The sequence below is a fragment of the Apodemus sylvaticus genome, chromosome 10 (assembly GCF_947179515.1).
Source record: "Apodemus sylvaticus chromosome 10, mApoSyl1.1, whole genome shotgun sequence".
Lineage (NCBI taxonomy): Eukaryota > Metazoa > Chordata > Mammalia > Rodentia > Muridae > Apodemus > Apodemus sylvaticus.
Window position 1 is genome coordinate 7,848,998 of NC_067481.1, and position 21,027 is coordinate 7,870,024.

General features: G+C 50.1%; 1 protein-coding gene across 1 annotated transcript in view; it reads right to left on the bottom strand.

Annotated features, from left to right (window-relative positions):
• Ttyh2 (tweety family member 2) overlaps positions 1-21,027 on the bottom strand; it is a 45,772-nt gene that overhangs the window by 5,345 nt on the left and 19,400 nt on the right. Inside the window, exons 4-13 of the mRNA XM_052196160.1 lie at positions 18,840-19,060; positions 14,351-14,446; positions 13,911-13,983; positions 8,785-8,854; positions 8,458-8,513; positions 7,715-7,807; positions 7,379-7,471; positions 5,922-6,064; positions 4,952-5,137; positions 4,052-4,130 (exon numbers count right to left, since the gene is read on the bottom strand). Of these exons, the coding sequence (XP_052052120.1) occupies positions 4,052-4,130; positions 4,952-5,137; positions 5,922-6,064; positions 7,379-7,471; positions 7,715-7,807; positions 8,458-8,513; positions 8,785-8,854; positions 13,911-13,983; positions 14,351-14,446; positions 18,840-19,060 (1,110 nt within the window). The remainder of the gene's footprint in view (positions 1-4,051; positions 4,131-4,951; positions 5,138-5,921; positions 6,065-7,378; positions 7,472-7,714; positions 7,808-8,457; positions 8,514-8,784; positions 8,855-13,910; positions 13,984-14,350; positions 14,447-18,839; positions 19,061-21,027) is intronic.

The window sequence follows — 21,027 nt, forward strand, 5'->3', positions numbered from 1 at the left end:
CGGCCTGACTGTCTCCAGCGGCGGTAATCTAGAAATCACTTTTATTCACAACCACAGTATATCGAGTGATTCTTTTCTTTTTCACAGCAGATTTTCCCAAATCATGTTTGGTTTGGATTAATAATGAAGTCGGTCGCCAGGCAGTGGTGGCGCACACCTTTAATCCCAGTACTTGGGAGGCAGAGGCAGATGGATTTCTGAGTTCAAGGCCAGCCTGGTCTACAGAGTGAGTTCCAGGACAGCCAGGGCTACACAGAGAAACCCTGTCTCGAAAAACCAATAAAAATAAAAATAATGAAATTGCTCTGTGTCCCTGGGGCCTGGCAGCCGGAGGGGGATAGAAGGATCTAGGAAGCTTTGATTAGCAGCGAAGACAGGGTAGGATTTTAAAGGTGCAGCCTGCAACTCACTATTCCATGAACTAGGCACAGAGGAGCAGGCTGTTCAAAACTGTTTCCCAAGCGGTTCAAAGTCAGAAGTTCAAAGTCAGCTTTCCCCTATACAGTGAGTTGTGGGTTAGAGGTCAGTTCAGCCTATATGAAACCCTGTTTCAAAAACAGGCTGGAGAGATAGCTAAGCAATTAAGAGCATGCGCTGCTCTTCCCAGAAGACCTGAGTTCAGCTCCTAGCATCCTCTTCAGGAAGCTTATAACCCCAGTTCCAAGAAACATTAGGGATAAAATGCCAGGGGAACCATGGAAAATAAGGGTTTGTTGCAGTAAGCTTTGCAGCAGGCAGGCCAGGGCGCTGCTTACTGCCCAACTGTGCAGTTTCTGGGTTCCCAGGGCCCAGGTCCACTTCTGGTCCCTGGTATCCAGCATTTCTATCATAGTGTATCGGTGGATAGTCCCCCTTGAAACTACACGTATGGGCAGGCGGAACACCTCCATGGAAGCAGACACTGCCCAAGAAGTCTACCCACTCTCCCCAGAGACTTCCACTCTGGCCTTTTCTTATAAATGCCATACCTCCATGGAGAAGATTTTTAAAAAAAAAAGAGAGAGAGAGAGAGAGAGAGAGAAGAAAAGGAAGAGAACCAGCTTGCTGTGTGGCCCTTACTCTACACTGCACATGATTCTTTTTTTTTTCCCAAGACAGGGTTTCTCTGTGTAGCCCTGGCTGTCCTGGAACTCACTCTAGACCAGGCTGGCCTCGAACTCAGAAATCCACCTGCCTCTGCCTCCCAGAGTGCTGGGATTACAGGCGTGCACCACCACCGCCCAGCTGCACATGATCATTCTTGTAATGATCTAATGAGCCATCCCTTTCAGTGCTCAGGTATGTGTCTTCACTGTCCCCATTCTACATAAGGGAGAACTAAGGCCAGAGAACCAGAGGCCATGTCCCCAGTCACAGAGGCCACACGGTATAATGTACTGGCTGGTTTTGTGTGTCAACTTGACTTGAACTGGAGTTATCACAGAGAAAGGAGCTTCAGGTGAGGAAATGCCTCCATGAGATCCAGCTGTAAGGCATTTTCTCAATTAGTGATCAAGGGGGAGGGCCCCTTGTGGGTGGTGCCATCCCTGGGCCGGGTTCTATAAGAAAGCAAGCGGAGCAAGCCAGGGGAAGCAAGCCAGTAAGAAACATTCCTCCATGGCCTCTGCATCAGCTTCTGCTTCCTGACCTGCTTGAGTTCCAGTCCCGACTTCCTTTGGTGATGAACAGCAGTGTGGAAGTGTAAGCTGAATAAACCCTTCCCCCCACCCCCAATTTGCTTCTTGGTCGTGATGTTTGTGCAGGAATAGAAACCCTCACTGAGACAGTATAAGCTGGGATTTGAAGCCAGGTGCCTGGGTACCAGAGTCCCGGCTGTTCCTACCTTAGCAATAATACTGGGCTCTGTGGATGGTACCCTGGGAACAGATAGCACGGCATTTTCTCCAGTTGCCCACCTCCCCAGGACATCCTGGGCTCCATCCCCAGTTGGAAGTGGTAGAGAAAGCAAGAGACCTCACACGGGCGTGGTCCTGGGGGCTTTGAGTTTTGCTGGGGTAGAGGAAGGCTATAACTGGTGGCAGTTGTCCCAGGTAGGCCGCTACACCACCAAGCCAGCCTACTGCTCTCAGGCCCCAGGATTAAGGGGAAAGACAAATCATAAAGAAAAGAGCTAGGGCTCCATCTCAGTAGCTTAGCAATAACTCATGAGGTCCTGGCTCAACCCCTAGCACCAGAACCCAAGGCAATCTCTTAAGTGTTCCCTGGAACAAGAAGAAACTGAGGGGAGCTGGAGAGATGGCTCAGTGGTTAAGAGCACTGGCTGCTCTTCCGAAGGTCCTGAGTTCGAATCCCAGCAACCACATGGTAGCTCACAACCATCCGTAATGAGATCTGATGCCCTCTCCTGGTGTGTCTGAAGGCAGCTACAGTGTACTTACATATAACAACAAATAAATTAAAAACAAAAAACAAAACTGAGATGATAGTAGCACAGGCCTATAGTCTCAGCACCGGGAAGGTGGAGGCAGGAGGGTCAGCAGTCCAAGGTTATATAGCTATCTGCTATAAGAGACTGTGTTTCAAATCACAAAAACACAACAGGAAAGGGAAGAGTGCTTTTGCTTTTCTGGCAACTCAAGTAGGAGTCATCTGAGAAGAGGGAAGGTCAGTTGAGAAAAAGCCTCCATCACACTACCTGGGTGTGCCTGTGGGTCACTTGCTTGATTGGTGATTGCCAGGGGAGGGCTCAGCCCACTGTGTGGTGCCATCCCTGGGCAGGTGGTCCTGGGTTGTATAAAAAAGCAGGCTGAATAAACCACGAGGGGCAAGCCAATGAGCAGTGGCCTTCCGTGGCCTCTGTTTCAGTTCCTAACTTGGGTTCCCTCAGTGATGGTCTAGAGTGACGACATGCAAGACCTTTCCCTCCATGTTACCTGTTGTTTCCACGGCAGTGGAAAGCAACCTAGGATGACCAAGAGTGACAGATAGATGGACAAGAGACTCTTTTCCTCTTGTATCTATCCTCTTTAGGAAGCTTGCTATGAGGGACTCTTCTCCTGAGGGGCAAACCCAGGGCCTCCGACATCCTAGGCAAGCGCTCCATAGTGAGCTAGCTCAGCCCTAACCTGTTTTAAAGGTGGAAGAGGAGCTGGACAGATGGCTCAGAGGTTAAAAGCACTGGCTGCTCTTCGAGAGGACCAGGGTTCAATTCCTAGCACCCACAGGGTGGTTTACAATCACGTGTAACTTCAGTTCTGGGGGATCTGATGCCCTCCTCTGGCCTCCGCAGGTGCACAGACAGACCAGCAGGCAAAAGCAAAACAAACAAACCAAAAAAAAAAAATGCACATTAAACCAACAAACAAATCAATGCCAAGGCAATCTCCCTCTGGTCTTACAATGCAGGACTGATTTTTTTATCTTTCATTTTTTTGAAGTAGGATCTCATACACCTCAGGCTGGTCTTGAGCTTGTTCTGTGTAACCTGAAACTTCTTAAACCACCACACCTGGTGCTGGGGTTAGAACCCAAGGCTTCATTCTTGCCTGGTAGGGATTCTACCAACCAACCAATCCGCATCCCTAGCCCCAGGAGTGTTTCTTGAGGGCTGTATAAAGGTCATTATCACAGAAGACAGTCGTGTGTGTGTGTGTGTGTGTGTGTGTGTGTTTCCCACAATCTCCCATGACTGCCTAGGTACCTGGCTCTAAGCTGGAGCCTGCTGGCTGTCACATAAGAAATTTGGTTTTCCCTTTGAGTTAAAACAATGACCAACCGAGCATGGCTACCCTAAGTATCAGGTGGATTTATGAAGTGCCAGTGTGACAAATGCTGCCCCTGGTCCTCTTGCTTGAAGACGGAGGCCATTTATCTCAAGGACAGTTGTGCAATGGGCCATGCCCAGGAGGCCATCTAACAGGCCAGAGATCGATTTGTGTCTTTATGGTCTGGGTAGCTGATGGCCCATGACGTGTGGCAGTCCACTTTAATAGTTATGTGATAACAGAGCTATTACTTTCTTTCCCTTCTCTGTGGGGATCACACATTGCACTGACAGCTTTTATCTTCGATTATGTCCCCGACAGGGACTGGGCCACAAAAAGATACTTACTGTGGGTGGAGGGGAACCTCTCCCGATGAGGGGCACGTTCTCGTATCGTGGGTTCCCACCGAAGAGTACTGCCTGGTTCCTGTGGGCCAAGAGGAGATCGAATGTGTGTGCATGAACTCAAGATGGTGGGAATTGAGGGGGGTGGGTATGATGGATGGATTGTGGGTAGAACAATAAAGGAAAAAGACCTGGGCGTGGTGGCTCACACCTGTTATCCCAGCACATGGGAGGCAGAGGACAGTTTGGTTTACAGTGTGAGACCCACAAGGTTCAGGGGGAGTCAAAAGAAACAAATACCCTAGAGCAGTGATTCTCAACCTTCCCGATGCTTCGACCCTTTAATACCTTCATGCCATGGTGACCCAGAACCATAAAGTTATTTTTGTTGCTATTTTATAACTGTAATTTTGCTATTGTTATGAACTGTAACATAAGTATCTGATATGCAGGATATCTGACATATGACCCGTGTGACAGTTGTGACCCACCGGGTGGGAACCACTGGTCTAGTGGGACCAGGGAGGAGGCAGCCAAGAAGGGAAGAGATACCAGAAGCATGACTTAGAGAAGTGCAGCTTCTCAGGCCTGGCATTGACCTGGGGGCTTGTGGCAAAGGTTCACAGCTTGATGCCTGTGGCGTGTTTTTTTGCCCAGCCTACACGGCTGTGGAGGGGGGCCTTGTGGCATGTTTTTTGCCCAGCCTACATGGCTGTGGAGGGGTGACAGAATGCTCTTATCAGGCTACAGTTGGGAGATGAGGTTTGGCCTCTGGTGCCCTCCCTTCCCCATGTGTTTCTGGGGATCAAACACTGTCTTTAGATCCAACCTCACTGCAGGGATGGGAAGGGCTATGGCTGCCCAGTGTGGGTGTGAGAGACACAGGGGCCCTACTGTGCATACATGTACTCAGAGACAGGGGCATTGGAGATGGTCTGGGCAGGAGGCTGAAGGCTGCACTGGCTGCCAAGGCCGCTGCTGTAGCTGCAAAAGCTGTGCAGTTGCCCCCTCATGGGGTTATGGGCTGCGATGCGCCGAGCTTGGGGGTTGAAAGGGTCATCGTCGTCGATGTCATCATAGTCTCTGTCCCTAGAACGAGATGTAGACACCAGCCAGCCATTAGGGGTGAGGTGACTCAAGGCCGTGGGGTCCTACTGTGCTCCCGATCTCTCTTCCTAGGACACACTCAGGCCATATGCATCTCCTTCAGCATCTATGAAAGCATGGTCCCCAGAGGCACGACTTACCGCACCTGACCTCAATTCCAGGCAGAGCATCATACTGACTGCACATGGGGTGGGGAGGGTGGTCCACTTGTTCCCTCTTGTCCATCCATGAGGTCCTAAAACCCCACTTTATCTTTGTCTCTCTCTCTCTCCCCCCAAGGAGCCTGAAAATTCCATCTTGACAGTAATATCTTTGATCTTCTCTATTTCTTGGGGCCGCTCTCTTTGTAAAATTATTTATTTATTTTATGTATGTTGAGTACACTGTAGCTGTCTTCAGACACACTAGAAGTGGGCATCGGATCCCATGATAGATGCTTGTGAGCCACCATGTGGTTGCTGGGAATCAAACTCAGGACCTCTGGAAGAGCAGTCAGTGCTCTTAACCACTGAGCCATCTCTCCAGTCCCACGGGGCATCTCTCTCTCTCATTATGTCACTTTGCAAAGTCTTGCCTAGGAAGAAAAGCAAGGGCTATTGGCTGGTGTCAGGAGGGTTGTCTCTATCATTGGCCCAGCTACTTTTGCAGGGATCTATTTTAACTCTCAGGGAAATCCAGCCAGTCTGCCCGGACACTGAATGCTGGACCCTCCACAAAATCTCCTTACTGTTGGGATGGGGTGGGCCCTGCTTTTATGGTACCCTACCTGTTGATGAAGTGTTTCCAGGCACGAGGTCCGGTGCAGGTCAGGGTGGAGAAAGCCAGGACAGCCAAGAGGGAGAAGAGACCAAGGAAGAGCAGGCCCTCAATGCCATCATAGCAGATGCCAGTGAGAGCGTCCAGGTAGTCCTGGGGAAACGGACATATCATTGCAGACGGATGGGTGGCAAAGCCTGGGGTCTGAGCCCTTCTTTGGAAGCCCCTCTCCTCCCTGTCTGTACCTACAATCTCCCGGTAGCGTCCCACCCAAAGCACCTTCCCTTTCCTTCTAGAGTCTCCTCCCTGGAGCCACCTGAAAGACTCCCCGGGACAAGGGTTTGCTGACGTCAAACTAGACAGATGAGGGGATGGCTAGTTGTAGAATGGGAAACAGATTATATCAAAAAATGTGTATTATTGTATGTGTAAGTATGTATAAGTGTATATGGCTTGTGTGTGAGTGTGGGCATACATGGACCAATGCATGTGCTTATTCTAAGTCTACATGGGTTGTGGAAGATGTTGAGATACATTGGCTAACTGCTTGGAGGTGAGGTGCTCACGTACCCTCAGTGTCCCTTGCATTACTCTGTGTGTGTGTGTGTGTGTATGTGTATGGTTAGTTTTGGGTTTGTTTGTGTGTGTGTGTATGTGTGTGTGTGTATGTGTGTTTAAGACAGGATCTCACTATGTAGCCCTAGCTAGCCTGGAACTCACATGAGATCCACCTGTGGTTGCCTCCCAAGATCTAGGTATTAAAAGCATGTGCTGCTATATCTTGCTCCTGCCCCCTCTGTCTGTCTGTCTGTCTGTCTGTCTCTCTGAGACACAACTTCACTATACAATGGTCTTAAATTCATGATCCGGGCTGGAGAGATGGCATAGTCAAGAGCACTGACTGTTCTTCCAAAGATCCTGAGTTCAATTCCCAGCAACTACATGGTGGCTCACAACCATCTGTAATGGGGTCTGATGTTCTCTTCTGGTGTGTCTAAAGAGAGCAATGGTGTATTCATATAAAAATAAATAAATAAATAAATCTTTAAATTCACGATCCTACATCTGTCTCTAAGTAAAGCATGCATCAACATGTCTAGTACATTACATTCTGGCAATGAGATTGAAACATTGACCTGTAAGATGGGGAGAAGGATGGGTTGACCAGATGGCCAGGACTCTAGGCAGTGGATAACTATATCGTTATCATTTAAATCAGGGTCTTCCAATGTTCTCAAACTAATCTCCTAGGTTCCTACCCTGAGTTCCTTTGATAGGGTGCTCCTCATCAGCCATCAGAGAAGCCAAGAAACAAGCCCTCCTTTCACTTCCCACTACTTGGCTTCATCCTCATGTCTGGGTCTGAAGGGAGCTCAGGTAGTCTTTCCCTAGGTCTTTGCTGGCTTCTCTCTGGGAAAATATACCCTGCCGGTATACCCCACACCTCCACAGTTGGTTACCCAATACCTTGTGCAGCCCTCGGCAATCCAACATGGCAGTTAACTGGTGCAGGCTGGTCTCAGAGTTGTTTAGCAGAAGCTGGATGCCAAGAAGGTCTTTCTGAAGTAGGAAGAGGGAGAGAGAAGGCAGAGTGAACAGCTGGGGATGGTGTGCACACATGATTAGAGAGAGCCGCTGTTCAGAGGCCTTTCAATAGAAGGAACAGGCTGAGCCACAGGGAAGTGACGAATGCATAGCTGGTAGAATGCTCACCCAAACTGGCAGGGGTACAGGTGTGGGGGTGGGGCTCAACTAGGGCTCCCTTCCTCCCGACATGGATGCTGTGAGCGGCAGCTCCCTTACCTCTGCTGTAGGGAAGAGGGGCACGGCAAACTGCAGCAGGCCTACAACTTGGATCTGCATGGTGGTCAATGAGCGCTGGAAGATGGTCAGTGACTGGGTGGAGAGACCACAGCCTTCCATGAGAATCCATTTCCCAGAAGTGTTAGTTACCAGGAGGCTGATCCTACTGTACCTACATTACCATCAGGTAAATATACAGGAGGGTCTGGGCAGACTGTACACACTGTAAAGGGCTTCTTGAACTCTGAAGGGGACAGGCATAATAAATTGGATCCTATTGGTTTTGGAACACTAGAGGACCTTGATTCAGTAGGTTTCCCAGCATTCAGACCTCTAGCCATCTGGTCAACCCAACCACTATGGCATGAATATGCTCCTCCCACATAAGATGTCTTTCCCACACCCCGTTAGCTTTAAGAGCTCCACAGTCTTCATGCTTCTCGCTTCTCAGATGTGGTCCTCAGACAAACAGCATGGACCTTGCCAGGGAGCTTGTGAGAAACAGAGCCTTGGGGCGTGCCCCTACCTCTTACCCAGCACCAGCAGAGTAACCAGCTCTTCAGGAGGTGCACGCTCGTGAGTGTTGGAGAAAGGGATAGAATGGAGTGACCAAAGTGGGACCACAGTGAAGCAAGCCCTGACTGTCCACCATCTTGGTACATGGTGGAGCTCAGGGTCCAGAGAGATGGAGACCAGAGATGAGGGGCTGTGGGATGGGTGAGGGTTGGCTTGGGTGGCTGTACCTGCTGGAAGGGGCTGGTTAGGCTCTGACTGCAATGGAGGTAGTATCGGGTCACCTCTGAAAGGCAATAGTATCAGCATCAGGAAGATCACAGGAATCAGACTTTGTACCTGCTCAGTGGTCCAGCCCACTTCCCCCTTTCTCTCAAGCTCCTAATGGAAGCAGTTTTCTAGGAAGTGGTCCAGTGGTCTAGAGAAACTGAAGTCTGAGGTAGGGAGATGCTGGGTAACTAAAGTTTGAAGTAAAGTGTAGCTAGTTGGGTCATGTGGTCTTAGCCTGAGCTTGAGAAATGAATGACTCTAGAGACAGTGGCCCCAGAGGACATTACCTGAGCTGATCTGGCTCTGTGTGTTGTTCAGGATGTAGATGTCAGGAGCCATGCAGAAGTCACTGGTGCCCTGAGTCATGGAGACAGGAGTGGGGTAGGGGAAGGTCAGAGCCTTAGGCACTGAGGGGAGTGAGCCTGGCTCCTGCTGCCCTGGTCACTTTGATCTCTAACTCATTCTAGGACAGAAGAGAGACTTGGGAGCCAGAATTCTGGGTTTGAATCCTGCCTATGCCTTTACCTATTACCTTGGGCAAGTTACTTATTCTTTTCGTACCTGAGTGGTCTGATCTGTGGTGAAGACACGACACTATCCACCTTACATATGACTCTTGTTTCTGAATGCTTTTTCAGTGCTGGATACCCAGAAGGCTGGGAATCTTTGCTGGTGGTGGGGCAGCTGCAGGTGTATGTCTGGGGCTAGGATTCCTTTGTTCCCGGGCAAAGGAATTTGTTCTTTTCAACTGTATTCTTGAACTATCAAGCTCTGCTCACTCTGGTGGTCAAACTATGGAAGGTCCCTAACTTGTCACCTGCCCCTCCCCTCCAAAAAGCAGGGTCTAACTATGTAGTTCTGGCTGTCCCAGAACTTACTATGTAGATCAAGCTGACCTTGAACTCACAGAGATCCACTTGCCCTCTGCCTACTATGTGCTGGGATTAAAGGCATATGCCACCACACACACACACACACACACACACACACACACACACACACACACACACACGGCTCTGACTTGTCTTCTGAAAGGTGAGGCTGGCACAGAGTTCATCTTGGAGCCTTTGGGGCAGGTTTCCATTGCTGAGACCAGGGGCAGGGAGTCAGTGAGGTAGGTAAGATTGGCTTCCGGTCTACCTGAGGTCAGTGTGACTACAGGAAAGATCAGTGGCTGAGGATGTGCTGAACGCAGATCTGACACCGGTGCAATGGAGAACTGGGGAAATGGGGTACCCCACTTTTCAGAGCAGCCAGGGCAAGCACCTCCTCCTATGCCACATACTAAGGGGCCACCCTGCTTTTCTGATGCAGGATCCCTGAGCATGGGACTCCTTCGGGTCCTGTCAACCGAGGGTTACTCTGTCCATCCAAAGCATCACCCTTCAGACACCAAATTGATAGGTTTTGAGCTCTTACTAGGTACAGGCTCAGTTCTAGAATTGGTACTTGTCAGAGGTGTGTCTGTGTCTTGGGACTGAGAATAGAAAATGTGTGTGCGAGGGTGGTGGTATTGGAGAGTGATAGGCTCCTCTGGATTCAAAACTTTTCCAGAATACCTGACATTCATCTCCTTTCCCACACAATCACGATAGCCCTCCCCCCAACATAATGCAATCACCCACAGGCACTCAAGACCATGGAGAAGGGTTTTATGTACAAACCACCAACATACATAATAAAACAGCGGGCCTATTATTACCAATAGAGATGCAGCGCCAGCAGGCCTGGCGGCATACCCTTATCCCTTGGCTGGAGTAGCAGAGATGGGGAGCCAGGCTAGGGTCGCCTTGGTAGATGGAATAAGGGCACTGTGTTTGAGTCACAGCTCAGGAAGACAAGGCTTCAAAGAGGGGGAACTAGGAACTTCTGCATGAGGCCTTACCAGGGCCGAGGCTTCTCTTCTTCCTCTGCTATGACCAGGAGAGAAAGTTGGGTTAAGATACTGTGGGGTACATGGCTTGGTGTGAGAAGCCAAATCTATCAGTAAAGGTGACATATGTATGTATGTGGGTGTGTATGCATCTGTGCATGTGTGAATGTATTTGTCCATACGTTATTCAGTCGATGGTGAGTGGGATGGGGGAAGGGCAGAGACGAGGAAGAAAGCACCCAGTGCAAGTGAGGTAGGTGGGAGAGGCTGCCCAGAGCCTGGCCCAGACTGAGCCTGAGCAAAGTTTCTGATTGTCTGAAGGGGTCATTGCTGTGACTCTCCCAGACTGAGAACTACGCCAGAAGCTAAGATGGCTACTACATATCGGACAGTCACCGTGTGCCCTTTGAGGCACCGGGTACTACTATTCTCCCCATTTTACACAGGAGAAAGCTGAGGCACGGAGAACACTGATAACTTTCCAGAGGTTCTGCTGCTAGGAAGGAATGAAGGGAAGGCACGGCCAAGGCTGGGGACTCTAGCAGCTATGCCTCTGCCTCTGGCCCAGGAGGTAGACCTGCTGTCCCTCAGGCCTGGATATTCTGGGAGTGTTCCGTCTCCTGTAGCCAAAGCACCCATGGCAACTCCTGACCATCCTCCTGCCCTCTTCCTTCTTGGTATTGCCTCTCCTCGCCCTGAAGAGCCTCCACCAGCTCCGAAAATTTGTCTGTGGCTCATCGCTGATCATATATCAGGATGCCTGGATGGCCATCAGGGAGGGCATAGGTCACAGGTCAGGAGGCTCTGAGCTTGGTTCCCCAGTTCCCACCTTCCCTCCACTCAGTATGCCCTGAAACAGTCTCAGAGGCCATACTGTGGATGTCCTGCCTGGTGGGCAAGTTGGGGGAAGGGTGACAGTGTGAATCTGGCCCCACTGCCCTCAAAATAGGCCTCAGAGGGCAGGGCAACAGGGAAGGAACACAAAAGCTTTGCACAATGACCCCTTGACAGCTGGTGCCCTCCCCCCCCCCCTGCAGCTCTTCCATACCCCTCTTCCTATTAAAATGCTACAGCAGCCTCTGCTCTGTCAAAGGCCCATTCAGTGCCCTCACGCCCGCCTCTCCCGCACAAGGGCCCGAGTAAAGGAATTAGGGAACTGGCGTGGCTCCCAGTTCCCTGGCATTCCACAGTACCGGGCTGCAGAGAAAATGGCCTATCGGGTTCCTTGAACAGCAAGATGCTTGGTGGGAGAAGCCCCTGCTGGGAGGAAGCCAGCTCCTAAGGGGTAGCTCACGGTGGCAAGCTGGATGCTATCACTTCTTCAAAAGGCAGAGGCTGCCAGCAGTGGAACCCCACCCCCACCCCGCCCCGAAAACATCCCTGCGCCTGCACTTGTCTCTGGAGGAGAGGCTGCCAGCCAGGCAGCTGTGTCCATCACTCTGGGGAGCTGGAGCCCCTCCCCACACTGTTTACAACCTCCAAAGGCCACCAGGATGCTTTGAGCACAGCCTGGGCTTCAGGCACTGTCTTTTCTGCACCAGTCCTTGTAATGTGGTCACAGGACAAAAGGGGGAGATGAGAAATAACCCATTTCCTTTTGTTTTTCTCTGCTTTGGGATAGGAGCTCAGGTAGCTGTTTAAACTCACAACCCTCTGCTGCTAACGCCCCCCAAGGGCTGGGAGGAGAATGGATAGTACCTCAGCCAGTTGATGCCTTGCTTTGGTCTGTGTCAGCAAGCACCTTATTAACTGAGCATCCCCAGGCTTTCCTAGCCCCTGCTATAGTACTATAGCTCAAGCCTACAGCTTCTTACATACTAGGCAAGCATTCTGCCACTGAGCTATGTTCCCAGTCCCACTCTCCTCGATGTAGATTTATGTTATATGAATGAGCAGCATGTGTGTGTTTGTATGTATATGTATGTGTGTGCATGTGTGTGCCACCTGTGTGTCCGGTGTCCTTGGAAGTCAGAAGAGGACATCAGATGCCCTGGAATCGGAGCTTTGGATGATTGTAAGCCACCATGTGGGTACCAGGATGGGAACCTCGATCCTCTGCAAGGGCAACAGGTGTTCTTAACTGCTGAGCCAGCTCTCCAGCCCCCTTTTAATACTGAGTTGATCAGGCTGGCCTAAAACTCATTCTGTAGTTCAGATGGGCCTTTAATTTGTAATCCTCCTGCCTCAGTCTCCAGAGTAACTGGGACCATAAGTGTGTATCACCAGAACTGGCTCCTTACAACTTCCAAATGAGCCTCTGTCAAGAGTGGCAGAGCCAGGTGGCACCAGGAGCCATTTATTCTGTGAGTTTGAAAAAATGCCCAAGCCATGCCCAGGGACAGCAGGCCTGGTGTGGGTAGGGAAGAGCAGGTGCAGACTGCAGGGTTGGCTACAGCGTGGTTCCTTGGTATGGCCTAGTCAAATGAGTCTTCCCCAGCACACGTGCAGTTGTACAAGCATGCGTTTTCACACAGGTGCACAGCAACACACACTCACAGAGCAAGCACCTAGAACTAGGGATTCACACCATGTCTTCCACCGAGTGACCAAGTGACCAGGGGAACACCATGCCCTCCTGTGTTCTGCATATCAAGGAACACAAAGCACACAGCAACACCCTCCTGCTGAGTGAATGGGCACTCAGGTAGCTCAGCTCCAAGACCAAATGGTTTTTAGTGGGTTTTTGTTGTGGTTGTTTTGTTTTTACATTCTTTTTGTTTTTAAGTTTTGTTTTGTGTTTGTTTTTTTTTTTTAAGATTTTTATTTATTTAATGTGAGTACACTGTTGCTGTCCTCAGACACACCAGAAGAGGGTGTTGGATTCCATTACAGATGGTTGTGAACCACCATGTGGTTGCTGGGAATTGAACTCAGGACCTCTGGAAGAGCAGTCAGTGCTCTTAACTGCTGAGCCATCTCTCCGGCCCTTGTTTTTACATTCTTATATAGGAAGTCCCTTGCTTTTCCATAACATTAAGGAACCACATTTAGAAGTGCACACATGCACACACACGAGTGTGGGGGTAACTGGGCTGCAGGGACAGAAGGTAAAAGATGCCACCTTCTGTCTTTCTGTGTATGTATGAGAGGCAGCAGGTAAAGGAATGAGCTCCGGAAGGAACCCACTCCACTTCCTTCAGGTCAGCGCTTCATACCCACCAAAAGCTACCTGGCCACCCTCGAGTCCTCTGCATACCCAAACAAGCAGCATGTCTCCTCTTGGCTCTGTCCCCAAAGCTCTGTAACTTTGGACACAACCCTTTCTGACTCTGAGAGATAGTGGGACTGGGTGGTGGTGGCGGACGCCTTTAATCCCAGCACTTGGGAGGCAGAGGCAGGTGGATTTCTGAGTTCGAGTCCAGCCTGGTCTACAGAGTGAGTTCCAGGACAACCAGGGCTATACAGAGAAACCCTGTCTCGAAAACAACAACAAAAAGGAGATAGTGGGTAAGGGACTGAGCCAAAGCATGCCCATCTGGGTTCTCCAAATAGGACAGACTGTCCTGGTCAGACCAGCTACCCACAAGCCCTTTCACTTACCACTGCTGCAGCGGCATCAGCAGCCAGAGAAGCCCAGCTGAGGACCAGGGTCAGTATCCCACAGCACAGCATGCTAGGAGAGAGGCAGACACTCTGGGATCTTGCAACGGGACAAGAGGGGGTCTTCTGGACAGCAGTTATTCTACCTAAATTCAACACCCTTCCTCCCAGACAGAGCCCTATCCTGCCATGCACGGACCCCCACTCCCACCCCATCTCTGCTAAGTCCTTGGAGAGGGCTGTGGATCCCAATGCTTTGGTTGAAGAGACCCAGCTGTGATAGCACGAAGACACACAAGGGGCCTGCCCACAAGGGAGCTGGGTGCTGAGGATGAGTACCCTGGCTACTACCCTCTCAGCGGCTGGCTATGCCTCATCTCCCTCTATAGGTGGCCCCTAGACTGACTCTTTGCTTCAGGACCATAAACAGGGCTACTCACGAGGCTAGGAGACACTTGGAGCGCCTGGCCAGTCCCAGGCAGGTGACAAGGCAGATGACCAGGTCCAGGATGAAAAGCAGGAGGTAGGACAGCCACCTGGATGGAGGCAAAGACAACGTGAGGGTGGCAGAGTAGAACTGCCTGCCTGCTGCTCCTCAGAGGCCCAACCAGCAGCTGAGAGCACAGGCTGAGGGTCCTCAGGGCCTGGAGCAACCACACCTTCATTTTTTATCTGGATGAGGCTGAACTCTCCTACCCAGTGCCTTAAACATCTGGTGGACTATACCTAGGCCAGTACAGAGAAGTAGAACTTTCCATCATGGCGGAAAACATCTATATTGTCTCTCTGCCACTACTCACAACTGCCTACTAGCAACCCAAAGAAAAACAAGCCTACTAAGGACCTGAGATGAATTATGCAAGAGAGAAAATGAAGCTACCATGCCTGGTGGCAGACACCTAGAATCCCAGTTCATGCGAGTTCCAGGCCAGCCCGGGCTGTATAGCAAATGCACGCGTGGCCCACTCTCATAGAGGATAATATGAATGTTTCGGTTTATTTAATATCATTTTTCATAATGGTCAGGAACAAACCTAGGGCCTCAGACATGCTAATAAGAGGTCTGCCGCTGTGCAACATCTGCCCGAGTTTCAGTCAACTTTAATATATGTGGTTGGTGGCGCCACAGTGGACCACATAGTTCTGTTTCTGTGACTCCCTCTCACCAATCAGGCAGCTCCCATCTCCTCTGCTTTGTTTCTAGAGCCCTCAGAGAACAGATTCAGTAAGGCCTGACGTTACAGACACAGATCTGAGAGGCCCTCTTCTGTGATGGATGTCTGTCTGCCTTCCTCAAGGGCTCCCATCTTGCCCATTTGCCTATGTGCAACACAGTGCAGTATGCAGAGATTTCTTCAACCAGCATCTGCACCAAGATCTGAGCTTGGCGTCAGGATGCCTGTGTGAGAGGGCTCACACTTGGCTATCAGGGGATTCAGATGGAGCTGGGCTCAGGATATCCTGGGGTCCCATCTAACCTCTAGCCTCCCTACAGAGCTTCTGGAAAATGCCTGTCCTATGCCAGCTAGGGACTGGCATGCCCTCTTTGTCACTTTTTTTTTTTAAAAGATATGGTCTTATGTCTTTAACCTTATGACCTTTAACTTGTGGTTCTTTTTCTGCCTTCGCCTTCCGAGTGTTGGGATTAGGGACGTGCACCACCGCACGTCTTATGTGGCGCTGAGGACTGGGCCTTGGGGTGTAAGTGGGCCACCACAGAACTGGTAGGAGGTGACAGGAAGCTCTGAGGAAGATGGAGCAAGCCAGAGGTCCCCAGGAGCCAAATAAGAAGCTGTCTTTGTGCATGGAGGTTTGGTGCTTAAAAACGGAGGCTTCACCGAAATCCCCAGACCCAGCCAGAGCAGCAGTTACTCCATGGCAGGTCTCTGGGGTCCCAGAAATGGGGCTGCAGCTTTGGGACATGGATAGAGTTGGCTTGTCCCTCGCTGGAGGTCACCAAGGAGCCAGTTTTCTTAAAGTCAGAGTTGAAAGAACTTTGGGATCCATCTAGTGTTACGTCCTGTGCTACAGATTAGAAAGTGGAGACTTGTGGTGGCTGAGATTTCCAAAAGTTGCATGGGAACCCCATATTTTCCTTCCTTCCAGGAACATAGGTCGTTCCCCGCCCCACCTCAGGCACTGTCTAAAACATGGGTTCCGCATTCCTAACCTAGAGATCGGTTGTCCCTTCTGTCCCCTCTCCCATCTGCAGATAGATGCACGAATGCTCCTGACCCCTCCGCAACGCTGCTTTCACGATTCCCGCTGCGTGTGTAAACTGTTCCTAGAAACTGCTCCTGGGCGGATGTGTTCTCCCAGAGGAGCCCCTGGGAACTGGGGGGAGGGAGTTCTCACCATGAACTTGGCTCTTGTCCGCTGAGCTAATGCTGCCGGTTCACCCCACCCCAACCCCACCACATCCGGCATCTGTAAGCCAGTGTCTATATCTCAGCCCCAGGCAGTACGCCTAGGCTTGTGATGTCCTCTGAGCTGGATGGGTTCCCCCAGTAAAGTGTTCTGATGGGAGTGGGTGGTCAGCGTGACAACTGCTGGAAAGCCTTCCTGGGAAGGTTCCCCAAGGAGCCCATGAACTACAGACACCAGCAGAGATGGGGGAGTATCCCTAGGCATTCAGGAGCTTCAGGGACCTGCTCAGATGATTCTTACTCAGTCTGTCTTAATGTGACCTGGATTAAGAAGCGTCTTCCGATATGTAAGATCCTTTACCCATTTCGCTGTAGTCTTTACTACAATGCCCACTGGATCAGCCAAATGCACCCAAGAAAGAGCCAGGTTAACAAGGACACCCCCTCTATGGGTACTCCACTGGTCCTGATGTGACTTCAAGGGCTCCGGAAGTGGACAGCCCCCATATCAAGGGGCTCATCAGATCCTGCTGTTGAGGGTCCCAGGTGATGGCAGACCAAGTCCTCAGAGCTGGCAGTTCCTTTGGGTCCCCTGGGAGGACAGCATTTTTCCTGTGAGGATCTGAGAGAAATAGCACCAAGGGCTCTGTCCATCTAGAATATCTGTGAAATCACGGGAAGTCAATCTGTGGGATGAGGGATGGGAGCACCTCGGATGGGAGCATCACCTGGATCCTGGAACACCACCCAGAGAGCTCAGGACTGGGTGAGCACTTTCCTTTGGGAAAGAGAGTCTGAGGGAAGAGGCCTTGAGCATTTCCTCTTGGCTCAGACCAGCAGCGGCCTCCTGGGTGGGAGTTTATGATATAATAGAATACCAATCTGGAAAAACAAGAATATATTGTGCAATGCTGGTGCAGAGACTCTGAAGAGGGGCCAAGTTATTTGGATGAGGAAGGGATTCAAAGAACTGAAGCTTGTCATGCAAGACTTGCTTATCTGTTCCATTCCGTGTCTAAGATGCTGGATGCCTGACCCTTTGGGTACAATGACATTCACATCACATGTGATGCGCACATATTACATGCCTGCATGCTATCATCTGGATGAAGGTCAACCTAGGACAGAGAGGCCTCCTTCCTTGGCTTGCAAGAGTGTTCCTTCTGAGACCCTATATTCAGAAGGAGACCCTATATTCAGCCAGTCTGGGGTCTATAACTTGAGTTTAGTGACTTCACCAGGGATGGCGTTACAGAGGGACAGAAACAGATGCCACCAGCTGGGTGAGACAGAGATGAGTTTGGACAGAGTGAGGAGGTGTGGGGACTGATCCTGTCAACTTAATAGACCTAGAGTTACCTAGGAAACAAAATCTCTGTGCATGTCTGAAAGATTTAAGAAACTGTGTGTGTGTGTGTGTGTGTATACACACATGCATGTCACACAATGTGTAGATCAGAAGACCAGCTTGCAGAAGCCAATTTTCTCCTTCTATCATGTAGGGTCTTAGAATTAAACTCAAGTTGTCAAACTTGGCACCAGAGATCAGCTTAATTATTTCAATAGCCCAGGATTTTCTAGGTGGTGTTAACTGAGGTGGTTCTCTGGTTGGTTTTATGTCTGCTTGACACAAGCCAGAGTCATCAGAGAAGAGAGGGCGCTTCAATTGAGAAAACACCTCTACAAGGTTGGGCTGTAGGCAAGCCTGTAGGGTTCTCAACCTGTGGGTGTCGAATCTTTTGGGAGTCTCGTATCAGATACCCCGCATATCAGATATTTATATTTAAGATTCATAACAGTAGCAACATTACAGTCATGAAGTAGCAAAGAAATCATTTTATGGTTAAGGGTCACCACAACATGAAGGAAATGTATTAAAAGGTTGCAGTGTTAGGAAGGTTGAGAACCCCTATTGTAGGGCTTCTTCTTAATCAGTAATCGATAAGAGAGGTCCCAGCTCATTGGGGATGGTGCCACCCTTGGGTTGATGGCCTAGGTTCTGTAAGAAAGCAGGCTAAACAAGCCATGGGGAGCAAGCCAGTAAGCAGCGCCCTTCCATGGCCTCTGCATCAGCTCCTTCTTGAGTTCCCGACTTCCTTGACAATGAACAGTGATATAGAAGTGTAAGACAAATAAACCCTTTCCTCCCCAAGGTGCTTTTTGGTCATAGTGTTTCATCACAGCAAATAGAAACTCTAACTAGGACACTAGGTAAGTCAGGCGGGAAGAGCCACCAGACAGAGAGGAGTTACAGAACGCCGGCATTCATCATTCACCCCCTGACTATAGATGAGATGGGACTCCCCTGAGGATGCAGAACCTCACACTCCTGCTGCCGCGTCTTTCCTGCCTAGATGAACCACACGCTCAAACCGTAAGCCAGAATAAACTCCTATTCCTTCCTTCAATCTGTGTCAAGATACTTAGTCACAGCAAGGAGAAAAGCACACGGTAGATGGGGTCCCTCTGGACCTCACTGTTCTACGAGGTCACTCAGTGAGGCTGGGGGTGGGGGGTTGGCTGGGTCTGCATCTGTAGCCCCTCCCCCCTCCCAGTGCCTCACCTGTAGTATTCCACGTAGGCAGTCTGGTGGGACAGCTCAGTCAGCTGTGTGGTAACCTCCCTCCACACGGGCAGCCCCGAGAGCTGGTTGACGATATTGCTGGCCATCTGCTGCATAAACTTCAGAGTCTGGATGTAGTCACCCCGAGCAGCAAAGATCTCGCTGAGCCGGGCCAGGTGCTGTTCTAGCTCTACCTTCATCTTCTGGGTGTTTCCAGACACCTAGGGGAGGTAAGGAAGAGGCTAGGAGCCCTGGGATAGCCCTAGAAAGTCTCAGGAAGAGGAAGTAGCAATTGGCCAGCTGGGCCTGAAGGGACAGGCCATACTGACACACACCCTGGAATGAGACTGCTGCTCCATGGAATAGCCAAGGACAGAGGCCTTGTCCCCTTCTGCCATTGTGTGCGTCTGGAATGTTCCCCAGAAAGCCACGTTAAAGGCATAGGCACAAACTTGGTGATCCTGGTAATTGGTAGAATGTTTACTAGGTGGCTGGCAAGAACTGTGCCTGGACTTCAGGACATCGAGGAGTACTCTTCCTCCAAGAAGACACTGAAACTCTTTTTTCTTTCCTTTTTTTTCTTTTTTCTTTTTCTTTTTAAAGATTTATTTATTTATTATATGTAATTACCCTGTAGCTGTTTTCAGACATACCAGAAGAGGGCTTCCGATCTCATTACAGACACCATGTGGTTGCTGGGATTTGAACTCAGGACCTCAGGAAGAGCAGTCAGTGCTCTTAACCACTGAGCCATCTCTCCAGCTCTCACTCTCTTGCTCTGGCCTATTTATTTATTTATTTATTTATTATATGTAAGTACACTATAGCTGCCTTCAGACACACCAAAAGAGGGCTTCAGACCCCATTACAGATGGTTGTGAGCTACCATGTGGTTTCTGGGATCTGAACTCAGGACCTCTGGAAGAACAGTCAATGTTCTTAACTACTGAGCCATCTCTCCAGTCCTAGACCTAGTCATGAGCTTCTCTCTCTCTCTCTCTCTCTCTCTCTCTCTCTCTCTCTCTCTCTCTCTCTCTCTCTCTCTCTCCTCTCTGTTTTTTTGAGACCGGGTTTTCTCTCTGTAGCCCTGGCGATCCTGGAACTTGCTCTGTAGATCAAGCTGGTGTTGAACTCACAGAGATCCACTTGCCCCTGCCTCCTGAGTGCTGGGATTAAAGGCCTGCACTGCCGCTGCCCGCTGAGCTGACACTGGAATTCTTTCTTTCTTTGCTTCAGTATACACCACAGTGAGCAGCAGCTCTGCCTGCCCCATGGGTTCACCATGGCCTCTCAACTCAAAGGCTCCAAACCAATGAGACTCAACTGGCACAAGCTGGAACCAACCAGGTTGAACCAAAACAAGCCTTTTCCTTTCCCATTCCCTCTTGCCTTCATTTTAAAAACTGTCTTAGTTTTTGAGACAGGCAGCCCAGGCTGGACCCCAACTTGCTATGAAGTTGAGAATGACCTTGACCTCTCTATCCTCTGGTATCCATTTCCTGAGTGCTGAGGTTTCGGGAGTACAAACCTTTTTTCTTTATAAGTTTCATGATCTCAGGGATTTGTTACAGTGCTGGAAAGCTGACCCACAGACACCTCACACTCCGCCCTGTTCTGGCTTTCATTGGCTTTGGCTCTCTTAATCTTATAGTGGCCTGAGTTTCTCTTATCCGGAGACCCAACTCTTTTTAATAACCTAGCAGGAAATGGTACAAGTAACTCCAAATATAAACCCCAAACTCCAAATTCTGAAATCCCAAACACCTCGGGCCTCCTGAATTTCAGAGAGGAAGGCTCAACCTGGACTCCAAATAGGGAACCCAAAGAATCCATTTTTCCTCCCTGAACCTTCTCCCAGTATTTGAATCCCCTGGGATCATGACATCAAAGACTTAGAGCCCCAGGCTGCTGCCTTGTGCTTTCGTCCAATAGGGTTCCCAGGCGCCCTACAAGAGAGAGGGGTTTTGTCTCCGAGCTAGAACCAGCTTGTAGTGTCCTAACCACAAGTCAGTGCAGAACAATGGAGCCTTGAAAACACAGAACAGATGTCATCTTCTCTCAGCCTGGCCCTGGGACGGGAGAGGAAATCAGAGTTTTATCTTGGGTTCACGCTTCCCCCCCTGAGGATGTCTGTCATGCTAGGTGGGTATAGGGTCACCTGTCCTCTGCTTGGACCGAAAGAACATCT